At 48.1% G+C, this 21265-nt stretch overlaps 1 protein-coding gene across 2 annotated transcripts; it reads left to right on the forward strand.

Moving 5' to 3' along the window:
- The first annotated feature begins 14683 nt into the window (after positions 1-14683).
- On the forward strand, positions 14684-19183 carry Hjv (hemojuvelin BMP co-receptor). Of its 2 annotated transcripts, none has more exons than XM_006982578.4 (5): positions 14684-14861; positions 15924-16107; positions 16628-17175; positions 17680-18299; positions 18924-19183. In XM_006982578.4, the coding sequence occupies exons 2-5, from the start codon at positions 16011-16013 to the stop codon at positions 18940-18942; spliced, it is 1284 nt and encodes a 427-aa protein (XP_006982640.1). In that variant the 5' UTR covers positions 14684-14861; positions 15924-16010; the 3' UTR covers positions 18943-19183. The 2 variants fall into 2 exon arrangements, with proteins under 2 accessions (XP_006982640.1, XP_042135479.1); XM_042279545.2 differs by lacking the exon at positions 14684-14861 and adding an exon at positions 14883-15823.
- Positions 19184-21265: the final 2082 nt, after the last annotated feature.

Genomic DNA, 21265 nt, shown 5'->3' on the forward strand with positions numbered 1-21265 from the left:
CGCTGGCAGTTCCTTCTCACTAACATCATATGATTCCGAGGAACTGTGAGCTTCCGCCTCTCCGTGGTTCCGCTGAAGTTTTGAGATTCTACACGAGACTTTCTGTTTATCGAAATAACTTCTTCAAAAGAGAAACCAGCGAAAGAGTTCTCAGGCCTGGCTCTTAAACCCTGGAGAGGATTACATACACAGGATCACAGTCCCAAGACCAGCAAGAGAGACAAACCTCTGCAGACAGACTGCTCCTCCCTAGAAAGCCAAATCGCCCGGACTAGCAGGGGCTTTGCCAGAAGAACCACGAATTTCCTTAGAGGGTATAAAGAGCGTCTCGGGAGCAACGCTAAGACATCCTAGGCGTGCGGCAGCCACCAGATCCCGGGAGAGCGGCGCTGGCGGCCGCAGCTCCAGCACAGACCGCTGGTGCCCAGACTGCAGAAATCCGCCTGCTGGCTGGTGCGCAGAAGTGCCTCAGTTTAACTCGCTTTAAAAAAAAGAACTTCATCTGAGAGAGTGGGGAGGGAAAAAAAAAAAAAAAACCGGCGTGCATTCCCAGATAAAGGAGCCTCTTAAAGTTCCCGACCCACCCCCTATCAAGGTAGTGCACGGAATTTGGGGGGAAGAGAGACAGAGACGGAGAGAGAGAGAGAGGAAGAAACAGACAGGGAGAAAGCCAACCCGGTAAAATGTTGGCAACGAAGGCAACAAATAGAACGTTATACCCACTTTTCTGTAGATTTGAAATTGTTTAAAACAAACAGTTGAGGGGGAAAAAAAACAAAAATTAAGCAATCAAAAGCCGCCCCTCCGGCCTTGTTTTTTGTTTGTCTGTTTTTGTGTGATCTAACCGTAAAGTGAGGAACTCTACACACCAGTTAGTTCAACTAGAACATTTTAAAAGCACCTCCCTACAGCTGGATGGAATTATTTCTTTAGCTGACGGTCCAAGCCTTACCTAGAGTGAACAGACGTCACTTTTGATAATGGTCTATAAAAACAAACAAATAGAATTTTAAAACTGCGTCATTAACGATGTGCCCACATCAACAGGCCCTAAAGGGATGTTTGACCAGAGGGTATCTTTCTGCTGGTTTTGCTTGTTTTTAATGAGTGCTAAGATGTTAGGTATTAATCTTCCATTCATCCACTCTCCACCTCCCTGTACATGGAGACTCTGCTCAAACCAGGTTGTGCAGCAGCCTTCCCTCAAAGGGAATTCACAGATTCTGACAGGCACCGTAAGGCTCTGATTCCCTGCAGGGGCCCCGCCACGGTATCTGTCTCTGGTGCTGGGGCCTGAACTCTCCTCGGAGACGCGGGCATGCCGCTGCTTCTCTGCTGGTTCGTGGCACTAACAAAACTCTTTTAATAAATTCCTTGTCCCCAGTCTCAGTGTCTCTTGAACCCCTCCTATCCCAGACTTAACAGGTGTCCAAATGTTGGACATTTATTTTCATAAAAACTCAGGAATCCTGTGCTGTCATGGGGGAGTCTAATAGTTCTCTTGCTCCTTTACTTCGGATGTTTTCACTGGATATCGGTGACTAAGTATCAGACAAAACCACCCAGGGAATTGGTAAAAGGAAGCAAATGTATTTCTCTGGTCTTGCAGCTGTTTCCTCTGGATTGCAGCATTTCCTGCTGCAGAGAAAGGGCCCAAGGACCTCACAAGAACCCTTACAGAGGTTATAAACTTAGAGTAAGCAATCGCCAGGGAGAAGACTCTGAGTGGAGTTGCCTAAAAATTGTACAGGGGACTCCAGCGATCGTCACCCCGGCAGGGCTTTTCAGTGATGTCCAAGAAACCCGAGTTCCTGCAACTCAAACTCTGGATCAGCAAAATAGACTTGGGTGCAATTATTTCTTTGGTTCATCCCCAGACCCTTACCTGGAGCGAACAGACAGACACACGGTCAGTGTCCTCAAGAAGTCATACAACACTAAAAAGAAATCAGAAACTCGAAAGAAATAAGCCTTCTGAGGGTAAAGATGATCAAAACATATTGTATGGGAAAAAATAAAAACAAAAAGCAAACAAATAAGAAGCCCAGGCAAGGGGGATGGGGGGGGGGGTATAATCTGCCAGCCTCTGGACAAGAGCCTCTTCATCGAGTAGCCTGCCACCTGCTGGTGGGTTTTGGCAACACACGAGAACCGAGGAAAGCGTATGTGCTCTGGGATTGGAACTTGCCACTTGCTAGAAAATGGTCTGGGGTCCCAAGAAAATGATCGCACATTCCAAAGTATTTCGGCAAGACAAATAGTTTTCATTCTGTAGAAGGTTCGTACCTATGTCAAATCCATCAGGCAAACACCCGCAGCGGGGGTCTCCCTGTTTTTTTCCCCTAATGCAAAGGGATCCCCATGTCTCTCAAATTTACACCACTGGCTAATTTAAATCTACGAATTTGGTAAGCAAAATTCAATCTGAGCACCCAGTGCGACCCTGAGCACTTACTTTGATTGCAAGAAGTGCTGACCCTGGAGGAACTAGAATTTCTGACAACCCATTTCTTTATAGTTTTAAATTTATTTTGAAGTGTCTACTTATTTAATCCTTTAGTAGAAAAGTCTTTCACATTTCCCACACCACCTATCTCAACATGAAAGAACCAGGGAAGGGTAAGTCTCCTCTTCCTGGCACCCAATCTAAGAGTAGACATGATGTGGTGTTTCATTTTCTTTTGTCAAGCATTTACAAATTGTGCCTGAATACAGATCAATGATACAAAGAAATTTGCTCAGACTGCCCCCATCTGGTGAAAACAAACCAGTAAACCTGGGAGGACACAAGAATGGACCAGAGAAGATGGACGTGCTTTTCTCTAATTCCTCCTTCTAATACGATAAAAACCCCTGGGCATTGTGTACAAAGGAAATAGAAGACAGAGAGAGAGAGAGAGAGAGAGAGAGAGAGAGAGAGAGAGAGAGAGAGAGAGAGAGAGAGAGAGAGAGAGAGAGAAGGATTCAAACCAGCCAGAAGTGCGGATCTCTCCGGGCTCCCATTCTGCACATAGTCCAGATTTGGAGCTGAAGAAGGCTGGCAATTTGGACAGCCAGCACTTGGGGGCTGGAGGCAGGACTCTTAGTTCAAAGTCATCTCAGATATAAGAGGAGTTCAAAACCATCCTGGCTACATAAGACGCTGTCTCTAAAAACAAAACATAAGTAAATGAATAAATGTTTAAAAAAAAAAAAACTCAATTGCAGGTGATAGCACATACCCCTAATCCTGGCACTTGGGAAATAGACCGGAAGTTCAAGGCCATCATGCACTACACAGGCCCCTGTGTAAATAAAAAAATATCTGAAACAAAAGCCTACTGTATCCTGATGTAAAAGCCAAAGGACCAGGGGAGTGGTAGCCTGGAAAGCAGAAAATTTTCAGATAAGAATGGCCCTGTTCAGCCAACACCACAGAAATAAGCTGTGCCTCACTCTCCTCTGAGAGAAAGGGTGCCCAGATGTCTGTCCTCAGCAGGTCTCAGAGGATACCAGAGAAAACTTACAGCATTTGAGTTTGATGTTGTTTTTTAATTCATTATGTATACAGTGCTCTGCCTGCAGGCCAGAAGAGGGCACCAGATCTCATTACAGATGGTTGTGAGCCACCATGTCGTTGGTGAGAATTGAACTCAGGACCTCTGGAAGAGGAGCCAGTGCTCTTAACCTCTTAAGCCATTTCTACAGCCCCAGCATTTGAGTTTGAATTTCACCAAAATGCAGTGATAACAAAAGCAACCTCAGTGGTGTGCGCCTTTAATTCCAGCACTGGAGAGTCAGAAGCAGGCAGATCTCTGTGGGTTTGAGGCCAGCCTGGTCAGGGCTACACAGCGAAACCTTGTCTCAAAAAACCAAGGTGGGGGAGGGAGGGGAGATAAAAGAATAAGCTGAGGAACCACACACAGAGAAAAAAAAACAAAAACAAAACCCTATTCCAAACAGAGGGGCTATTCGGGAAGCCAAAAAATCTAGTTTCTTGAATCAGTTTCTTCTCGAGGCCTGGGGATTTTAAGGCCTGAAGAAGTCTTCCTCCCTAAGGGCTGGTCAATTTGAAGACAGTTCGGCTTGGCCCAGAACTGTTGTGTGACTTGTCCGGATCCAACCTGCAGCTTGCTGAGCCAGTCGTCAGTGGGGGCCACAAGGTGGGAGACAAAATTGTCTCAGTTAGCTTTTGCCTCAAGACAGGAGGTTGAGGAAGAAAATTCACCATCTTATTACTTATTATTTGCAAATTTGTCATATTTCTTACATATTACTTATGTTTATATACATGATTATATATTAAATACATAATTATAAATAAATAATTATCACTTTGTTACTTATTACTTGTCCCTGTCGGCCTAACTTCTGGTCTCTCAATCTGACCCCTCTTTGACCTCTACAGGCACAATCAATGCACAGACATACCTTCTGGGAAAACACACATACATATAAAATAAAGACTAATAAGTAACATCTCAAAAGAATTTTTAAAAAGTCTGAGGTGGAGGGAGGGATTTGAAAAAATAATCCCCTCAAATTTTGTGGAGAGCCGAACCTACAGATGTAAACACCCATCCAGCAAACAAATGTCAAAGCACCTCATAGAAAGTGCTAGAAGTTAAAATAAGAAGAAAGAAAGAAAGAAAAAGCAAAGTATGCTGAAATTAAGGACAGGAAAATTATCTGAATGATAGTGGATTTCTCATTAGAAAGCACAAATCTTTTTAAAGCTCTTCAGGGCTCTCAGCCTAGATTTCTGTATCCATGAAAATATCCTTCAAGAATTGAGACTGGGTGGTGGTGGTGCATGCCTGTAATCCCAGCACTCGGGAGGCAGAGCCAGGTGGATCTCTGTGAATTTGAGGCCAGCCTGGGCTACAGAATAAATTCCAGGAAAGGCACCAAAGCTACCTAGAAAAAATGCTGTCTCGAAAAACCAAAAAAAAAAAAAAAGAATTGGGGTCAGGGGAGGGTTTGCTGGATGGTCATTGGTAAAAATGCTTCCTGTTCTTCTATAGAACCTGAGTTCCATTCCCAGGACCCACATCTGCTAGCTCACAACCCACTGTAACTCCAGCTCCAGGGGACTCAACGCCTTCTGCCCTCTTCTGGTCTCCAAGGGTAGCTACACTCATGTGCACAGACCCATATGCAGATATACACGCATACACATAAATAAAAACAGAAATAAATCCTTATTCAAATGGCCAACAAGAACATGAAGACATTACCCATCGGGAAATAAAAACAAAACCACATTTAAGACAGCATTTATACCTGTCTTAGTGTTCTATTGCTGTGAAGAGACATCGTGACCACAGCAACCCTTATAAAGAAAAACATTGAACTAGGACTGGCTTACAGGTCCAGAGGTTTGGTCCATTGTCATCATGGTGGGAAGCATGCTGGTGTGCAGGCAGACGTGGGTGCTGGAGAAGGAGCCAAAAGTTCTCATCTGGATCGGCAGGCAGCAAGAAGAGAGAGTGAGCCACTGGGTCTGGCTTGAGCTTCTGAAACTTCAAAGCCTACCCCTAGTGACACACTTCCTCTAACAAGGCCACACCTACCCTAACAAGGTCACATGTCCTCATCCTTTCAAATAACACCACTCCCTATGAACCTATGGGGGCCATTTTCATTCAAACCACCACTGCGCCTACCAGTTGTAGATAGCTATAAATTTAAAAAAAAAAAATAGAGAAGAGCAAGTGTGGATGAGGATAAGCAGTTGGACCCTTGGGGCCTACTGGCAGAACCATGCAGCTGCTGTGGGAAAGTTGGCCGCTCCTCCATGAGGTAAATATAGACTATGACTCAGTGATTCCACTCCTGGGAATAAACCCCAAAGAACCAAAAGCAAGTAAGTAAATATTTGTCTATGCATGCTCCCTGGAGCACTGTTACATATGGATACCTTTTGATTTCTATAAATGTGGAAACCGTCTAAATGCCCTTCAGCAAATGGAGAGATAAAATGGGTCTGCCATCGTAGCTCATCGGTAGAGCGCTTGTCCAGCATATGGAAGTCATGAATTTGATCTTAACACTGAAGAAAAGAAAGCTCTCCAAGAGAAGGAGAACTGTGTGTATTCTAGAGTTCAGGAAGCGATCCTTCAGCCTCTAGTGATACATGAATACATTGCTCACCTATAAAAAGGAACAGAACACTGATACATGCTACAAATGGGCTGGAACTCGAAAGCTTCACCTTAAAGCTGGGCTTGGTGGCTCATGCCTGAAGTCCTGGCACTTGGGAGGCAGAGGCAGGAGCATCAGGAGTTCAAGGACAGCTCGGGCTACAGGACACTCTGTTTTCAAACCTCTCAAACCAGCCACCTTGAATCATAACACTGGGGGAAAGGTGACAGATCTCGGTGAGTTCAAGGCCAGCCTGGTCTGCATCATCAGTTCTAGGCCAGCCTGGGCTATATAGTGAGACCCTATCTACACCACAAACAAAACAAAACAAATCCCCCCAAACAAAAGCCATCAAGAAGCTAGACTCGAACGAAGGTCACATGTTGGATAACTTCATGAATTTGACATGTGCTGAGTAGGTAAGTTGGGAGAGACAGAAAGTCTGGTAGCCGTCAGAGGGTATGGAATGGCTGGTCAGTGGGTTCAGGGTTTCCTTTTGGGGTGGTGAAAATATAGAACTAGGTGGTTGCACAATATCTTTAATGTATTAAATATACTGTTGTTTCTTTTTTTCCAAGACAGGGTTTCTCTGTGTAGCCCAGGGTGTCCTGGAACTCACTCTGTAGACCAGGCTGGCCTCGAACTCATTAGAGATCCACCTGCCTCTGTCCTGGGATCAAAGGCATGTGCACCACTGCTCTGAAGATATACTGGTTTTCATTTGTTAGCTCGTTTTGTTGGTTTTGTTTTGGATTTTTTGTTTTGGAGAGTCTCATGCTGCCCCGCCTGGCCTTAAGCTAACTATGAGACCAGGTTATTACCTTAACTCCTGATCCTCTGCCTTGGCCTCCAGGGTACTGGGACTTCAGGGATGAGCCATCACGCTTCACTCAAGAACATGTGTTCCAGGACAGCCTGGACTACCCAGAGAGACCGAGGTTCAAAAAGTTTTTAAAAAATGCTGGAGAGATGGTTCAGTGGCCAAGAGCCAGCTAATGGTTCTTTGAGAGAACCTGAGTTCAATTCACAGCACTTACCACACACGACCACTCACTCACCACAGGCCTGTCACAACCACTCACTCACCACAGGCCCTCACACTCACCACAGGCCTGTCACAACCATTTTAAGGCTAGTCCTAGGAGGATCTGATATCCCTTTCTGGCTTCTACTCTTCTGCTCACACATACACATAACACAAACTGTTTTGTTTATTTATTTATTTTTTGATAGACTCTCACTATGTAACCCTGGCTGGCCAGGAACCCACTATGTAGGCCACCAGGCTGTCCCCAAATTCACAGAAACCCACCTGCCTTGGCCTCCCTAGTCCTGGGATTAAAGGTGTTCGCCAGCATGCCCGCTAAACATAAATCTTTAAAAATTAAAAGCAAATAGAAGCCTCCACCTTTTGCTCGCCACCCCTGTTTGTGCTGTTATATTTTCCTGCCTGGTGATGTTAATCTGGACTTTCCCTAATCACCCATAGTATTTCCTGCCTACATACGCCTGTATGTGCAATCCTCTTGGGCCAGTGGTCCAACCACAGGGATGATTTTCAATCTTCAAGTTTGAGCCTCCTCCCCAGAGATTCTGGTTTGAGTGGTGTGGGGTGTAGCCTGAGTGTCGGCACCTGCAAAGCTTCCCAGCTGCCCGCAATGCACACCCAGGCTTTACTGAGGCTATTTCCGGCCCAGGAGGGCATGCATCCCAGGGACACTGTATTGCTTTTCTCTTACGTTCAGCTGTTACTCTTAGTTTGAGCAGATTCTGTCTCCATGGAAAGACTGCACTAGCCTAGAGGACCTTCACTGTTACACATTTCTAGCTACTTTAATGTGCTTAGCCCATATCTGAAGACTCCATCTAATCTAGACCAATTGGCTGAGGAAGTTCCTGTGCTGTGCCAAGATTCGAGTTTAACTTAGGATAATTGATGCAATCCCAACCTAAGGTGGACCAGGAAGGAAATGAAACCTAACATTTAATGAGAAAAGATGACCCTAAATAACGGTAGTGGCTAAGGCCCAGGCCTAGTGACATCACTGCCTGATTAGCAGTGAGTGCCTGGGCACAGGAAACAGCAAGAGCCTAAGACTTCAGTTATCACCCCTGGGGCATTAGTTTCTTATGGTAAAATTTCCTGTCAGTCTGACTTGGTTATTTTGTCTACAGCATTATAAAAGCACATGTCAAAGGCCGGCGGGACACCTCACCTGGGGGAAGGTACTTTCAGGTCAGGCCAAGGAGAGAACTGACTTCTAAAACTTGTTCTCTCTCTCTCTCTCTCTCTCTCTCTCTCTCTCTCTCTCTCTCTCTCTCTCTCTCTCTCTCTCTCTCACACACACACACACACACACATTTTTAAGTTGGGTGTGACACACTTTTAATCCCAGCACTCAGGAGGCAGAGGCAGGCAGATCTCTGAGTTCAAGGCCTGTCTCAAAAAGCAGAGAGAGAAAGAAACAGAGAGAGGAGAGGGAGGGAGGGAGGGAAGGAGAGAGAGAGAGAGAGAGAGAGAGAGAGAGAGAGAGAGAGAGAGAGAGAGAGAGAGAGAGAGATCTGGACCAGCCAAGGCTACATATTAAAACCCTGTTTTTAATAGAAAATACTTTAAAAATTGTATCTTCAGGGCTGGAGAGATGGCTCAGAGGTTAAGAGCACTGGCTGCTCTTCCAGAGGACCTGAGTTCAATTCCCAGCAACCACATGGTGGCTCAAACCATCTGTAATGAGATCTGGCGCCCTCCTCTGTATCCATAATAATAATAATAAAAAATCTTTAAATTAAAAAAAGAAAAAAAAGAACTACACTTTAAAAAAAAAAAAAGAACTCTTCCACATAGTCTGGGATATAGTTCAGTGGTAGAATGCTTGCCTAGAATGCTTGCCTAGCATATGTGAGGTCTTGAATTTGATCCCTAACTCTAGGGGGTAAAAAGTTCTTATGCACACAGATAAGCACTGAAGAAGCCAGGAATGTTAAACTTGAAGGCATCCTTCAAAGGGAGGGGATGTTTAATCTGTTCTTCCTCCTGGAATGCTGGAATGGATGTAGTTTACAACCTGGTGATCCCCTGCTCTCTGGTGAGCCAGGCTCTGCCCATATCTCCTAGAATTTATGTTTTTCTTATCTCAGACCCTTTCTCCCTAAAACTTTGACCATGACCTCCAGATAATAAAACCCATCCTTGTGAGAGTTGGCCTTTGTACTTCATAACAGCCTTAGTGACTTCTGTACTATTTTAGGGCTAGGCCCAATCCTGACTTTCATGGGCATTATGTTTACCTCAGTCCTTCTCCGAGACCCTTACCTGGAGCATTGTTTCTAAGCCAACAAGAACCCATCTTTTGGAAGAAGCCATATGTACTTTGTAAAGAGAAAACTTTTTTCCCAAGTTGTGCTGTACTTAAAGTACTGAAGTAAAGGATCTGGTGTCAGACTCTGGAAGTCTTGGCCCAGCACTGATTATCTAAATTGGACGGTACCGAGAACCTCCTGTTTATAAAGCCTTCAGGGACCTCCCATACCTAACACTGAAAAAGAAGGAAAAAAAAATTAAAGAAGAAAACAAAGAAGACCCCAAAAAAAAAGTGCTGCATGTATGCTAGAGTTTAGAAATCATGCAGAAATATGTAAAGTTCTTCTGATGAATAGTCTAGGATATAATCTCTACTGTATAGGTAAAAAAAAAAAAATCAGCAACTAGACCCAAACATACTAATTCACTGACCTACATCATGGACTCCAATCACCTAAATGCAAGAGACTAAAGAGTCTGCACATTGAGAAACTATCCTTCTGTGTAATTTAGACTAGGCGTTCCTTACCTATGCTCACCTAACTTCCAAGACAATATGAACTCCTCTGGGAGGAGGAGAAAAGAGAAACACCGGAATTGTAAAGACCATGGGCTCCCAGCATGGTGTCCCCGTGACGGCAATCCCAGCATATCCAGGATGTGGAGCAGAAGGATCAGGAATCCAAGGCTATCCTCAGTGAGTTCCAGGCTAGCCTGGGCTACATGAGACCCTGTCTAAAAAAGTAGAAAGAAGGGAGAAAGAAAGAACTGCTGATACTAAAAAGATAATTTAGACTTACTAGGTTTTCAATTTACTTTAGCAACGAAGTCCCTTTCCTAATGAAATAATATTCCACAGTAAAAAAAAAAAAAAAAAAAAAAAAAAAAAAAAAAAAAAACACCAGCTCAAAGCAGAGTTGTGTGGTTAGACTGGATGTAGGAAGTCCTCAAGCTCTGGGCAACATGAGAAATGAGAACAAAAGCCAGCTTCTATAGGCAGGGGGATGGCTAACGGTCACCCTTGTATAGTTTTGGTCTTTAGAGGCTCTGAGAACAGCCAAACATATGAATGAAAAGGAATTAAACACCACTCTTATATAGACTATTAGGAAGGTCTTCTTAGCTCCTCAGGGGTAGATTTTTCTGGTACTGGAGTGCTGGTTCAAAGGTTAAAGGCGTGTACTGCTCTGGTCGAAGACCTGAGTTCAGTTCCCAGCACCTACATCAGGCCACTTACAATTGCCAGTGTGTGTGTGAATCACAGCAGGCCTGGGCGGTCAGAGGGTCACTGGCAGACGTCAGTCCCCCTCTCCCACCACGTGGATCCAGGAGACTGAACCCAGCTTCCCCCCTGAGCCATGTCACCAGCTTGGAGTCCTACAGCCGTGTTCTCAATCAAAAGGTCTGCGTCAAGGGGACACAAAGAAAATCATGACTTCATGAAATAGTATCAAACGAATATAACGGCAAAATTCCAGGCTATGAAAAATGTAAAATGTCCTGGCGATGGTGGCGCACGCCTTTAGTCCCAGCACTCGGGAGGCAGAGGCAGGCACGGATCTCCTGAGTTTGAGGGCAGCCTGGTCTACAGGGCCACACAGAGAAACCCTGTCTCAAAAAAACAAAACAAAACAAAAATAAGGAAAGAAAAAGAAAAATGTAAAATGACATTTTATTTCACTTAATTTTAAGCTCATACTTCTAACAATATTTCATTTACTGTAATTTTTACTGTATTTTTTTCAAAAAGGATTTCAAGTGACCCACAAAAGGAATACATAACCAAACAAACGGAACACATGACAACTGAGACAAAATTCAGGGCCGAGATGTAGGTCTGTGGGTGCAGGACCTGGGTTCAATCCCCACCACCACCAAGGCCGAAAAGAAAAAGAAATTCAAAAGCAATAGAAGAGGTTGGCATGGTGGGATGTGCCTACAGTTGCAGCAGTCAGGAGGCTGAAGCAGGAGGATCGTCATTCATTCAAGGCTAGCCTCGACTACATAGGGAATTTCAGGCCAACCTGGGCTACAGAATAGCACCCTGTCTCAAAAACAAACAAACAAAACCCCCCACAGCCTTCCTGTCCCGGGCATTTTGGGAGTGGCTTTGCCAAGAAGCACAAGCAGAGCATGAAGAAGATGCCAGCAAAGAACGCAGAGGCGGGGAGTGCGGATGCTCAGGCTGCAGAAGACTGCAGCTCCAGCTCCAGTCCAGCCTTAGCCTGGGTTCCAGCTCCAACTCTAGCTCAGGCTCCCAGAGGTGAAGGCCTCTGTCAGTGTGAAGACAGTGGAGTGACTGGGCAGTGGTGGCACACGCCTCTAATCCCAGCACTCGGGAGGCAGAGGCAGGTAGATCTCTGTGAGTTCGAGGCCACCCTGGGCTAGAGAGTGAGTTCCAGGAAAGGCGCAAAGCTGCACAGAGAAACCCTGTCTCCACAGTGGAGTGGTGTGTGACCTTGCCCCCCACTACATTATTTATTAATGGCTAGTGTTCTGAGCTGTTTCACAAATAAACTTGAGGCAAGGTCGGTTTGTTGTTGTTTTTGTTTTTTTGGTTTTTTTTTCGAGACAGGGTTTCTCTGCGTAGCTTTGTGCCTTTCCTGGAGCTCACTTGGTAGCCCAGGCTGGCCTCGAACTCACAGAGATCCGCCTGGCTCTGCCTCCCGAGTGCTGGGATTAAAGGCGTGCGCCACCAACGCCCGGCCCTTATTCTTCTTAAACAATGTCTTACTCACTGTTCTATCGCTGAGAAGAGACATCATGACCAAGGCAGCTCATATAAGAAAGCATTTAGTTGAGGACTTGCTTACAATTTCAGGGGCTTAGCCCTCCTTTATCACGGCGGGGAGTGTGGCAGCAGGCAGGCAGGGGTGCTGCTGGAGAAGCAGTGGAGAGTACCATATCCTGATCCACAGGCAGCAGACAGAGACAGACACGGGGCCTGGCATGGGCCTTTGAAACCCCAACACACACGCACGCGTACACACACACACACACACACACACACCCTGCCTCTGCCGTGACAGGCAGGCTTCCTCCAACAAAGCCTGTGCCACACCTCCTAATCCTTCTCAAACCGTCTACCAACTGATGATTAAGCATTCAAACACATGAGCCGATGAGGGTTATTTTCATCCTAACCAACAAGCAATGCGAGATATACATAGATATTTGATTTTCGATGTATCCGTATTTTTTTTTAAAGATTTATTTATTATGTTCAGTGTTCTGCCTGCATATATGCCTGCAGGCCAGAAGAGGGCACCAGATCTCATTACAGATGGTTGTGAGCCACCATGTGGGTGCTGGGAATTGAACTCAGGACCTTTGGAAGAGCAGTCAGTGCTCTTAACCTCTGAGCCCTATCCAGCCCTCGATGAATCCGTATTAAGCCATCAAAAGGCAAAGTTATTACAGAGGGAATTTGTCAATGGGCCCTTGCAATATAAAGAAGTCTATTTTTCCATGTCACTTTTTCTTTAAAATTTTACTAAATTTTAAAATTGTTAAATTTAAAATTTTAAAAATATTTATTTATTTTGAGACAGGGTGTCACTTTGTAGCCCAGACTGGTTATCAATCCTTAGAGGTCCTCCTGCCTCAGCTTTCTCGGTGCTGGGATTGGTTTTCATCATTTGACACCAAATAAATGAAGCATCCTGTGGATTTTCCTGTTTATGCAAGAAGTGAGTGTGTTTACTATTCCACTGCCCATCTGACTCCATCTTCTCTGTTCCAAATCATTCTTTTTCAGTGAACCCCTTGACAGTTCTTTTCACAGAGATTTGTTGAGGTCAAATTTAAGTTTCAGTTTCTCTCAACGCCTTCACCTGTTCGAATGTTTTATTTGCAGTGGATCAAACATCAGGCCCCGCCACTTGGTTAGTTTAGTTGGGGGGTGCTTTATAGACTAAAAGTTCTTGTGATGTAGGCTTGTGAGGTGACTCAGCAGGTGTAGGGACCTGCTACCAAACCTGAAACTTGATTGCTAGGACCCACATAGTGGGAGGGGAGCTGACCTCTGTACATTGTTTTCTGATATCTACATGGGTACACACAGACACAGACAGATGCACACACACACACACACACACACACACACACACACACACGGGGGAGAGGGGAAATCATGGTATGGTCTTCCATAGTTGAGAAAAAAACTAAACTGATTATAAACACATGCTGCACGCACGTCCCCACCCCTTCTCTCTTGTGGCCTGTGTGTTTGTATGCGTACCTGGACCGGCAGGCTGGACTGGGTATAGGGTTGCCAGGGCCGGAGACTCTGGTGACACCATTTGTAAGCAGTCCTGTGCAGCTTTTCCTTGGCTGAGGGGTGGTGACCGCAGAAATGCCCAGGTGCAAAAACAGGACATGAATAGATTCCTTGGTTCTATTAATATCTTCAGAAAGTCAGACTCTTCCTACGGAAGTATATTCCTGACTCTCGTCTCTCCCCGTTCATCCTCCCAACTCCCCTGCCCCATGGATCCGTGGTCTCCAGAAACGTCCGCTCTGATCCTTCGCCTCTGTTACCGTCCCCGACTCCTTGTTCTGCCTCTGTTATTGTGTCGTCCCCCCCACACCCCCCGGCAACACACACAACCCAGAAACTTGTGACTTGTGTGTGTATTGATGAGGGGGAGGGAGGAGGGTTGTTGCAGAAACTAGCATCATGGAAACGGTGGAGATGGCATAGACAGCTGCAGAGATCCGAGCCGGACAGACTGCATAAACCCTCCTCCCAAACAACTGCGCTCTCGGATTTCTTCTCTGGACAGCTGGGCCTTTCGGCTTCTGAAATACTTGGCAGAGACGGGGGAGGGTCTCTGAACTGTGCTTGCTGTCCATCTTCAAAGCCAAACACCTCTACGTACCGTACATGGAAACCCAGTGGGGTACTTGGTACAGCGAGGATGAGGGCAATAAACGAGGGGCGTTCCCTGCCGTTTTGAGGGCCAGGAGCTCCTTACTGAGAATGCGGGAGGACCGGAGAGGTCCCGAAGGTAGATCATGCAAGCTGGACGTGGATATCTGACTCGGCTGTTTCTTATTCTCTCCCTCTCTCGGTACCCACCATTCCATATTCCATCCATTCTGCTTATCATAAACACTCCCTGCCTTCACTCCTGCACCCTACGGCCACCGGTGTCCCTGGAATTTTGGACTTAGCTATTTTTAAAACTGTCAACTCAGTAGCCCCCTCCCCCCCCCTCAGCTGTCCAGTACTCGGGCCAGCCATATCCTCTCCCTCCCCCTCCCCCCACACCAAACCTTCTCTGGCTCTCTGACCTCGGAGAGACTGCAGCCAGTCTGGGGAGCTGGGAGAGACATGGAGAAAGAGATGGGGGACCCCTGGCTGCAGCAGACCAACAGAAGAGGCGACTGCGGCTGGAGAATCGGGTATCAGAGTAATGTTTGACCTCGGGAAACAGTAAGTCCAGACGAAACTGCAATTGCTTTGATGAGCGCTTGGGTTGAGGCTAGAATTTCATAAAATTACAGACATCTGTTCTGAAAACTAAGATTTCTCCTTAGCATGTACCCCATGGCCAATCCTCCCGCCTCATGGTTTTGGTTTCCAAGCCATGTCTACTTGAAGCGTAATGCAGCCTCTTACTGTATTGCACTAAGCCTCTTGGGGTGTGGGGTGCGGGCTGTGGGGACAGTGCTGAGGACTGAACCCAGGGCCTTGAGCATGGTAAACACTCATCTACCACTGAGTTACACTCCCAGCCCCCACCTCAAGACCTCTCAGACCTCCTGCAGGGCTCTCCCCCCCCCCCCAACTCACAGACTTACTCCAAAGAGGGGGGCAGGAGAAAGGGAGACAGACCCTCTCCAATATCTGTCCCCCTCAGAAGGCCAGGAACTTCTGGATTTGCAAAGGGGGGCGTAGATAATAGATAATAGAAAGAGTTACTCTTCAGGCCGGTCTTGACAAACACGGACTGTTGGTTGACCAGGCAAAAACAAATATTAATCTGAATGCTTGGTTTGTATCCTGTCCTGTGAGAGAGGGATCCTAAGGCCAGCCCTCTGGAGCGCCTGAGAGACTGGCTCCCTTTTCATTGGAAATGTGACATTCTAGAAGGCACTGGTCTACAATGTTTGCCCTCTGTGCCCTTCTAACACGATGAAGAAGAAGAAATGGCGGGCGGTTGCGATGATCGGCACCTCGCTTTCCCCCGGAATGCCTCCATTTCTGACACATCTGCTATTTGGTAGTCGGGATGGGGCAATGCAGTGGACTCTGTCCCCTGAGGTCACTCACCCTTCCCTCCACCCCCGCCTAGCTCAGGTGTTGCTCAGGGACCTGAAGGTGGCAGGGCCCGGAGGCTCACCAGCCGCGCTCACCTCACATCTGGAAGCCTCCAACTTCCTGAGCTCGCCTATGTAATTCTTGTCTTGATCTCCCCAGATTCTCTCCACGCCACCTTGTCCTGTCTTCATCCCTTCTCTTCCCCCAAACCCAGTCAAATTTCTTTTTTTCCAGTCACAGAACTGCCGGTCGAAACTCACTAGGTGGGAGGTTCATCAGCTGGGAAGAATCGGCGCCTGGGGGGGATCTGGCTGGATAGGTATGGGGGATCGAGGCCAAGCCCCTAGTCCCCGGTCCCCCCATGGCAGCCCCCCAGCTCTAAGCACCCTCACTCTGCTGCTGCTCCTCTGTGGACAGGGTAAGGAAGGGCCAGGAAGGGTTGGGCACAGCTAGAGGACAGGCTGCCGGGCAGGGGTGGGCATGTGAGCACGGGTGAGTGACGGGGCATGAGTGCTGAGTCCTGTCTTGTTTCCCATGTAACCGGAGGAAGGCTACAGATGGAGTCCTTGGACTCCAGAGATAGGAGGTCTGACTGGCTTACACGATTTTTAGCATAGAAAACCAGGGAGCCGGGCGGTGGTGGCGCACACCTTTAATCCCAGCACTCGGGAGGCAGAGGCAGGCGCATCTCTGTGAGTTCGAGGCCAGCCTGGTCTACAGAGCGAGATCCAGGACAGGCTCCAAAGCTACACAGAGAAACCCTTTCTCAAAGAAAGAGGCGAGGAGTAGGAGGTTGAAGGTTGGGGCTGGGAAAGCGCCACGCAGAGTGGTAGGAATGGCTGGGATGGGGGATGCCTTTTGGCAGTTCAGCGCGTCCTGGACTTGGGTAGAACCTGAGTCTGGGCACCGTCTCACTGCCCTCTCCCTTCCGTCCTCAGCTCACTCCCAGTGCAAGATCCTCCGCTGCAATGCCGAGTACGTCTCGTCCACTCTGAGCCTTCGGGAAGGGGGCTCACCGGGCACGCCGCGTGGAGGCGGCCGTGGTGGGCTGGCCTCGGGTGGCTTGTGTCGCGCCCTGCGCTCCTATGCGCTCTGCACTCGGCGCACGGCCCGCACCTGCCGCGGGGACCTCGCCTTCCACTCGGCGGTGCACGGCATCGAGGACCTCATGATCCAGCACAACTGCTCCCGCCAGGGCCCCACGGCCCCGCCCCCGGCCCGGGGCCCCGCCCTCCCCGGAGCTGGCCCCGACCCCCCGACCCCAGACCCCTGCGACTACGAGGCCCGGTTTTCCCGGCTGCACGGACGGGCCCCGGGCTTCTTGCATTGCGCCTCCTTCGGGGACCCCCACGTGCGCAGCTTCCACCACCACTTCCACACATGCCGTGTCCAAGGAGCCTGGCCCCTGCTGGATAACGACTTCCTTTTTGTCCAGGCCACCAGCTCCCCCGTGGCATCGGGGGCCAACGCTACCACCACCCGGAAGGTCAGGGATTCAGTTTTCCTCCTAATCCACTTTCTGAAGTCCTCTCGCGGTCCACTCCTCATACCACTCCTGGGGCTATAGCCGCAGATATCCACCCAGCTCCTGGTTCCTTGTCGTCCCCAAACACGCCCTCCCATCCTGAATGGCCTCCTCCCACCAAACATTGGCTCTTGTAAACCGGTTCCTCTTGAGAGGAATGTTATTCAAATGCAGGTAACACTGAAGACGAAAGCTGGGGTGGCAGCCAGGACTAGCAGGGCTGAGGAGTCAGAAAGGACATTTTATTTTCGTTGGGAGTTGCTGAGATTGAGACAAAAAAAATTGAGCCAGAGGTTGAACAGGGGTCAGGTACTATTGGAAGGCAATAGGGGATGGGATGAAGGACGAGGACCGTGAAGACACCCTGCATCTGCTGGAGTCAGACCCCTGACTGTATATGCTGCTTGACTCCGGGGGAGGGCGCACTAAGCACTAATAAACCATTTTCCCCTTTTGCCGGCACAGATCACCATCATCTTTAAGAACATGCAGGAATGCATTGACCAGAAAGTCTACCAGGCCGAGGTGGACAATCTTCCTGCAGCCTTTGAAGACGGCTCCGTCAACGGAGGCGACAGACCCGGGGGCTCGAGTCTGTCCATTCGAACTGCTAACCCCGGGAGCCATGTGGAGATCCGGGCTGCCTACATTGGGACGACTATCATCATTCGACAGACAGCTGGACAGCTGTCCTTCTCCATCAGGGTCGCCGAGGATGTGGCGCGGGCCTTCTCCGCCGAGCAGGACCTGCAGCTGTGTGTCGGGGGATGCCCTCCGAGTCAGCGACTCTCACGCTCGGAGCGCAACCGGCGCGGGGCCATGGCCGTGGATACTGCCAGAAGGCTGTGTAAGGAAGGCCTTCCCGTTGAAGACGCCTACTTCCAATCCTGCGTCTTTGATGTTTCAGTCTCTGGGGACCCCAACTTTACTGTGGCAGCCCAGACAGCTCTGGATGATGCCCGAGTCTTCTTGCCGGATTTAGAGAAGTTACATCTTTTCCCCTCAGATGCGGGGCCTCCTCTCTCCCCAGCCACCTTCCTGGGGCCGCTTCTCTCAGGCCTCCTTGTTCTGTGGCTTGGCATTCAGTAAGTAGGCCAGCAATCCCGTGACTAGCTTGGAAACGATCTGAGGGTAGAGGCTGGTGTGAGAAGACACAAAGATGTGCCAAAGGAAATAAGTGGGGACAGGGAGATACAGGAGACAGTGACACCCACCTGGAGTCAGATCAGGCTGCAATCCAGGGCTGAAATGATCCCAGAGTAAGGATTCTGGGCCAGGGTTTTGCATTCCAGACCTTGGCGGGGGGTTGGGGGGGTGGGGTGGGGGGGGGTGTCTTCACCATGAATTTCCCCGGTCCCATCTGTAGTAAGCTGATTGTTCCACTCCACATACACCGGATATCACTCCTGCAAGCCTAGAGATTGCGAGAGTGCTAAGGGCCAGCAAAACATTGAAGGGCTAAGAGTTCTTAAAGGCGAGAGCTAAGAAAAGGAAGACCTGATTATCTATAAGGAAGCGGAGAAAATAATTAGGGGAAGTTTTTGGGTTCAGAAATGAAGCAGGCATTGCCTAGCTCTCAGACAAAGGAAGTCAGCCTTCGGAGACTATTACCGATACAGAAACCGGCATCCCCACCCCTTACTAATCCATTATTAAAGCTCTAAATTCCCCACGCTGTCCTCTGTCACCTGTGTTGAATCCCTTTACAGATGTGTGACATGGAGTTGAGACAATGTGTTCACTTCCACTGAAAGACATCTCAGAGTTCTCAGCCATTGGATCTGCCCTTTTGGAGTTCACCGGCTATTATTGGACAAAACTGATTCACAGGAGGGAATCATGAGTATTATTATTATTTATTATTATCATTTGTTGTTGTTTTTTTCCCATGGAGCCTCATGGAGCCCAGGCTGGCCTTGAACTTCTGGTCTGACTGTCTGTACTCCTCAAGGGCTGGAGTTGAAGTGCACCTATGTCTCGGAGAGTGTAATTCTTCACCCAATTCTATGGCCTTTGGATTCATGTGGGGAGACGGTGGTTGAGAACCAGGGTACTGAGCAGTAATGAAAGACACAGAGACGAACACAGAGACGACGCTGTGATCTGTGTTAGGTCTGAACAGTTCAGGGCTTTGCAGGAAGTGAAAACCGTGGGGAGTTATCCACAGAGTCACCGGTAACGAGGAAACTAGTGAGACTCCGAGGACAAGCGTGGAGTCATGAGAGAGAAGGCTTAGATAGGCTGAAGGAATTACAGAGCACCACCAGAGTGCGGCCACAGAGTTCACACTGACCTCCAACATTTATTTAGAACTTCAAATCTGCCAGGCAGTGTTGTCAACGCTTAAAAAAAATGTGCAATGGGGGCTGGAGAGATGGCTCAGTGGTTAAGAGCACTGACTGCTCTTCCTAAATGGTCCTGAGTTCAATTCCCAGCACCCACATGGTGGCTCACAACCACCCGTAATGAGATATGGTGCCCTCTTCTGGCCTGCAGGGACACATGCGGGCAGAACACTGTATACATAATAATAAAAATAAATAAATAAATCTTAAAAAAAAAGAAAAGAAAGAATGTGCAATAAAGTTATAAACACATTAAAGATGCGTGGAGCTGGGGAGATGACTCCGCAGTTGAGAGAACTTACTGTTCTTGCAGAAGCTCAGCTTCTGTTCCCAGCGCCCACGGTGCTAACAGTGGCCTACAACTCCAGATCCAGGGCATCTGACAGATCTTCATCCTCCTCGGCACCGGAAGGCACATGGTGCACACAAATTCATGCAGGCACACACATACACACGCATTTTCTAAGATCTTAAATATGTATCTATGCATTAAGGACTAGGCAGTAGCTTAGTAGAACACTGGAGGAGCAGGTGCAAGGGCCTGGGTTTGATCGCTAGTGCTGCAAAATAATAATAACAACAATAACGATTCTTTTAGCTTGCTGTGGTGGCACATTCCAGTAATCTCAGCACTCAGAAAGTGGAAACGGAAGGCTGGGGAGTTCAAGGTCATCCTTAGCTATATATGAAGTTCAAGGCCAGCCTGGGCTACGTGAAATCCTGTTTCAACCCTCCTTCTAAAACTAAACTAAGTAATGATGTTTATTATCCATAACTCTCTAAGAAAGACAGCATTCTTCTATCTGTATTTATCACTCATACACAGACAGAAATGGAGCGATCAAAGGCATGTACACCCAGCTCAGAAACCTAACTCTTAACCACTCCAGCATATTGCTGAGGAGACAGAGTAATGAAGGATTATGATTGTGGAGCCAGGCAGAGCAGGACTGAGGCCGTGGATGCCACTACAAAAGCTCCCTTCTGGCCAGGCACTGGCGGCCTGTGCCTTTAATCCCCACCCTTGGAAGGCAGAGGCAGGCAGATCTCTGTGAGTTTGAGGCCAGCCTGGTCTACAATGAGTTCTAGGACAGCCACAGTTACACAGAGAAACCCTGTCTCGAAAAGCCAAAACAAAACAAAATGTGCCCTCCTTTTCTCAAGTGTTGGGAAAGGTAAACAAGCCCAAAGCAATCCAGTTTGTAGAGGAGAGAAGGTACGCTATTTGGGGTACTAACCAAATAGGAAGGTGAGGATTCCACACTTAGTGTCTCAGCCCTCCCCTTCAGGTGCCCCACGGTCTGGGGTCTCCTCTCCCTGACCTGCTCACACATTCTTGGTCATCCTCTGTGGCTCTGAGTCCCACCCTCCTGACAACACACCCCTGTGCACCCGCATACGGCCCGCACACCCCTGTGTACCCGCATACGGCCCGCACACCCCTGTGTACCCGCATATGGCCCGCACACCCCTGTGTACCCACATATGTCCCTCACACCCCTATGCACCCACATACAGCCCGCACACCCCTGTGTGCCCGCACACCCCTGTGTACCCACGTAAGGCCCGCACACCCCTGTGTACCGCATACGGCCCTCACACCCCTGTGTACCCATGTAAGGTCCGCACACCCCTGTGCACCCACATAAGATCTGGCCAGTGCTTACCCTGTCAGCCCTGGCCTCACAAATGTCTTCTGCATTTTA

The sequence above is a fragment of the Peromyscus maniculatus genome, chromosome 6, assembly GCF_049852395.1.
Source record: "Peromyscus maniculatus bairdii isolate BWxNUB_F1_BW_parent chromosome 6, HU_Pman_BW_mat_3.1, whole genome shotgun sequence".
NCBI classification, from domain to species: Eukaryota; Metazoa; Chordata; class Mammalia; order Rodentia; family Cricetidae; genus Peromyscus; species Peromyscus maniculatus.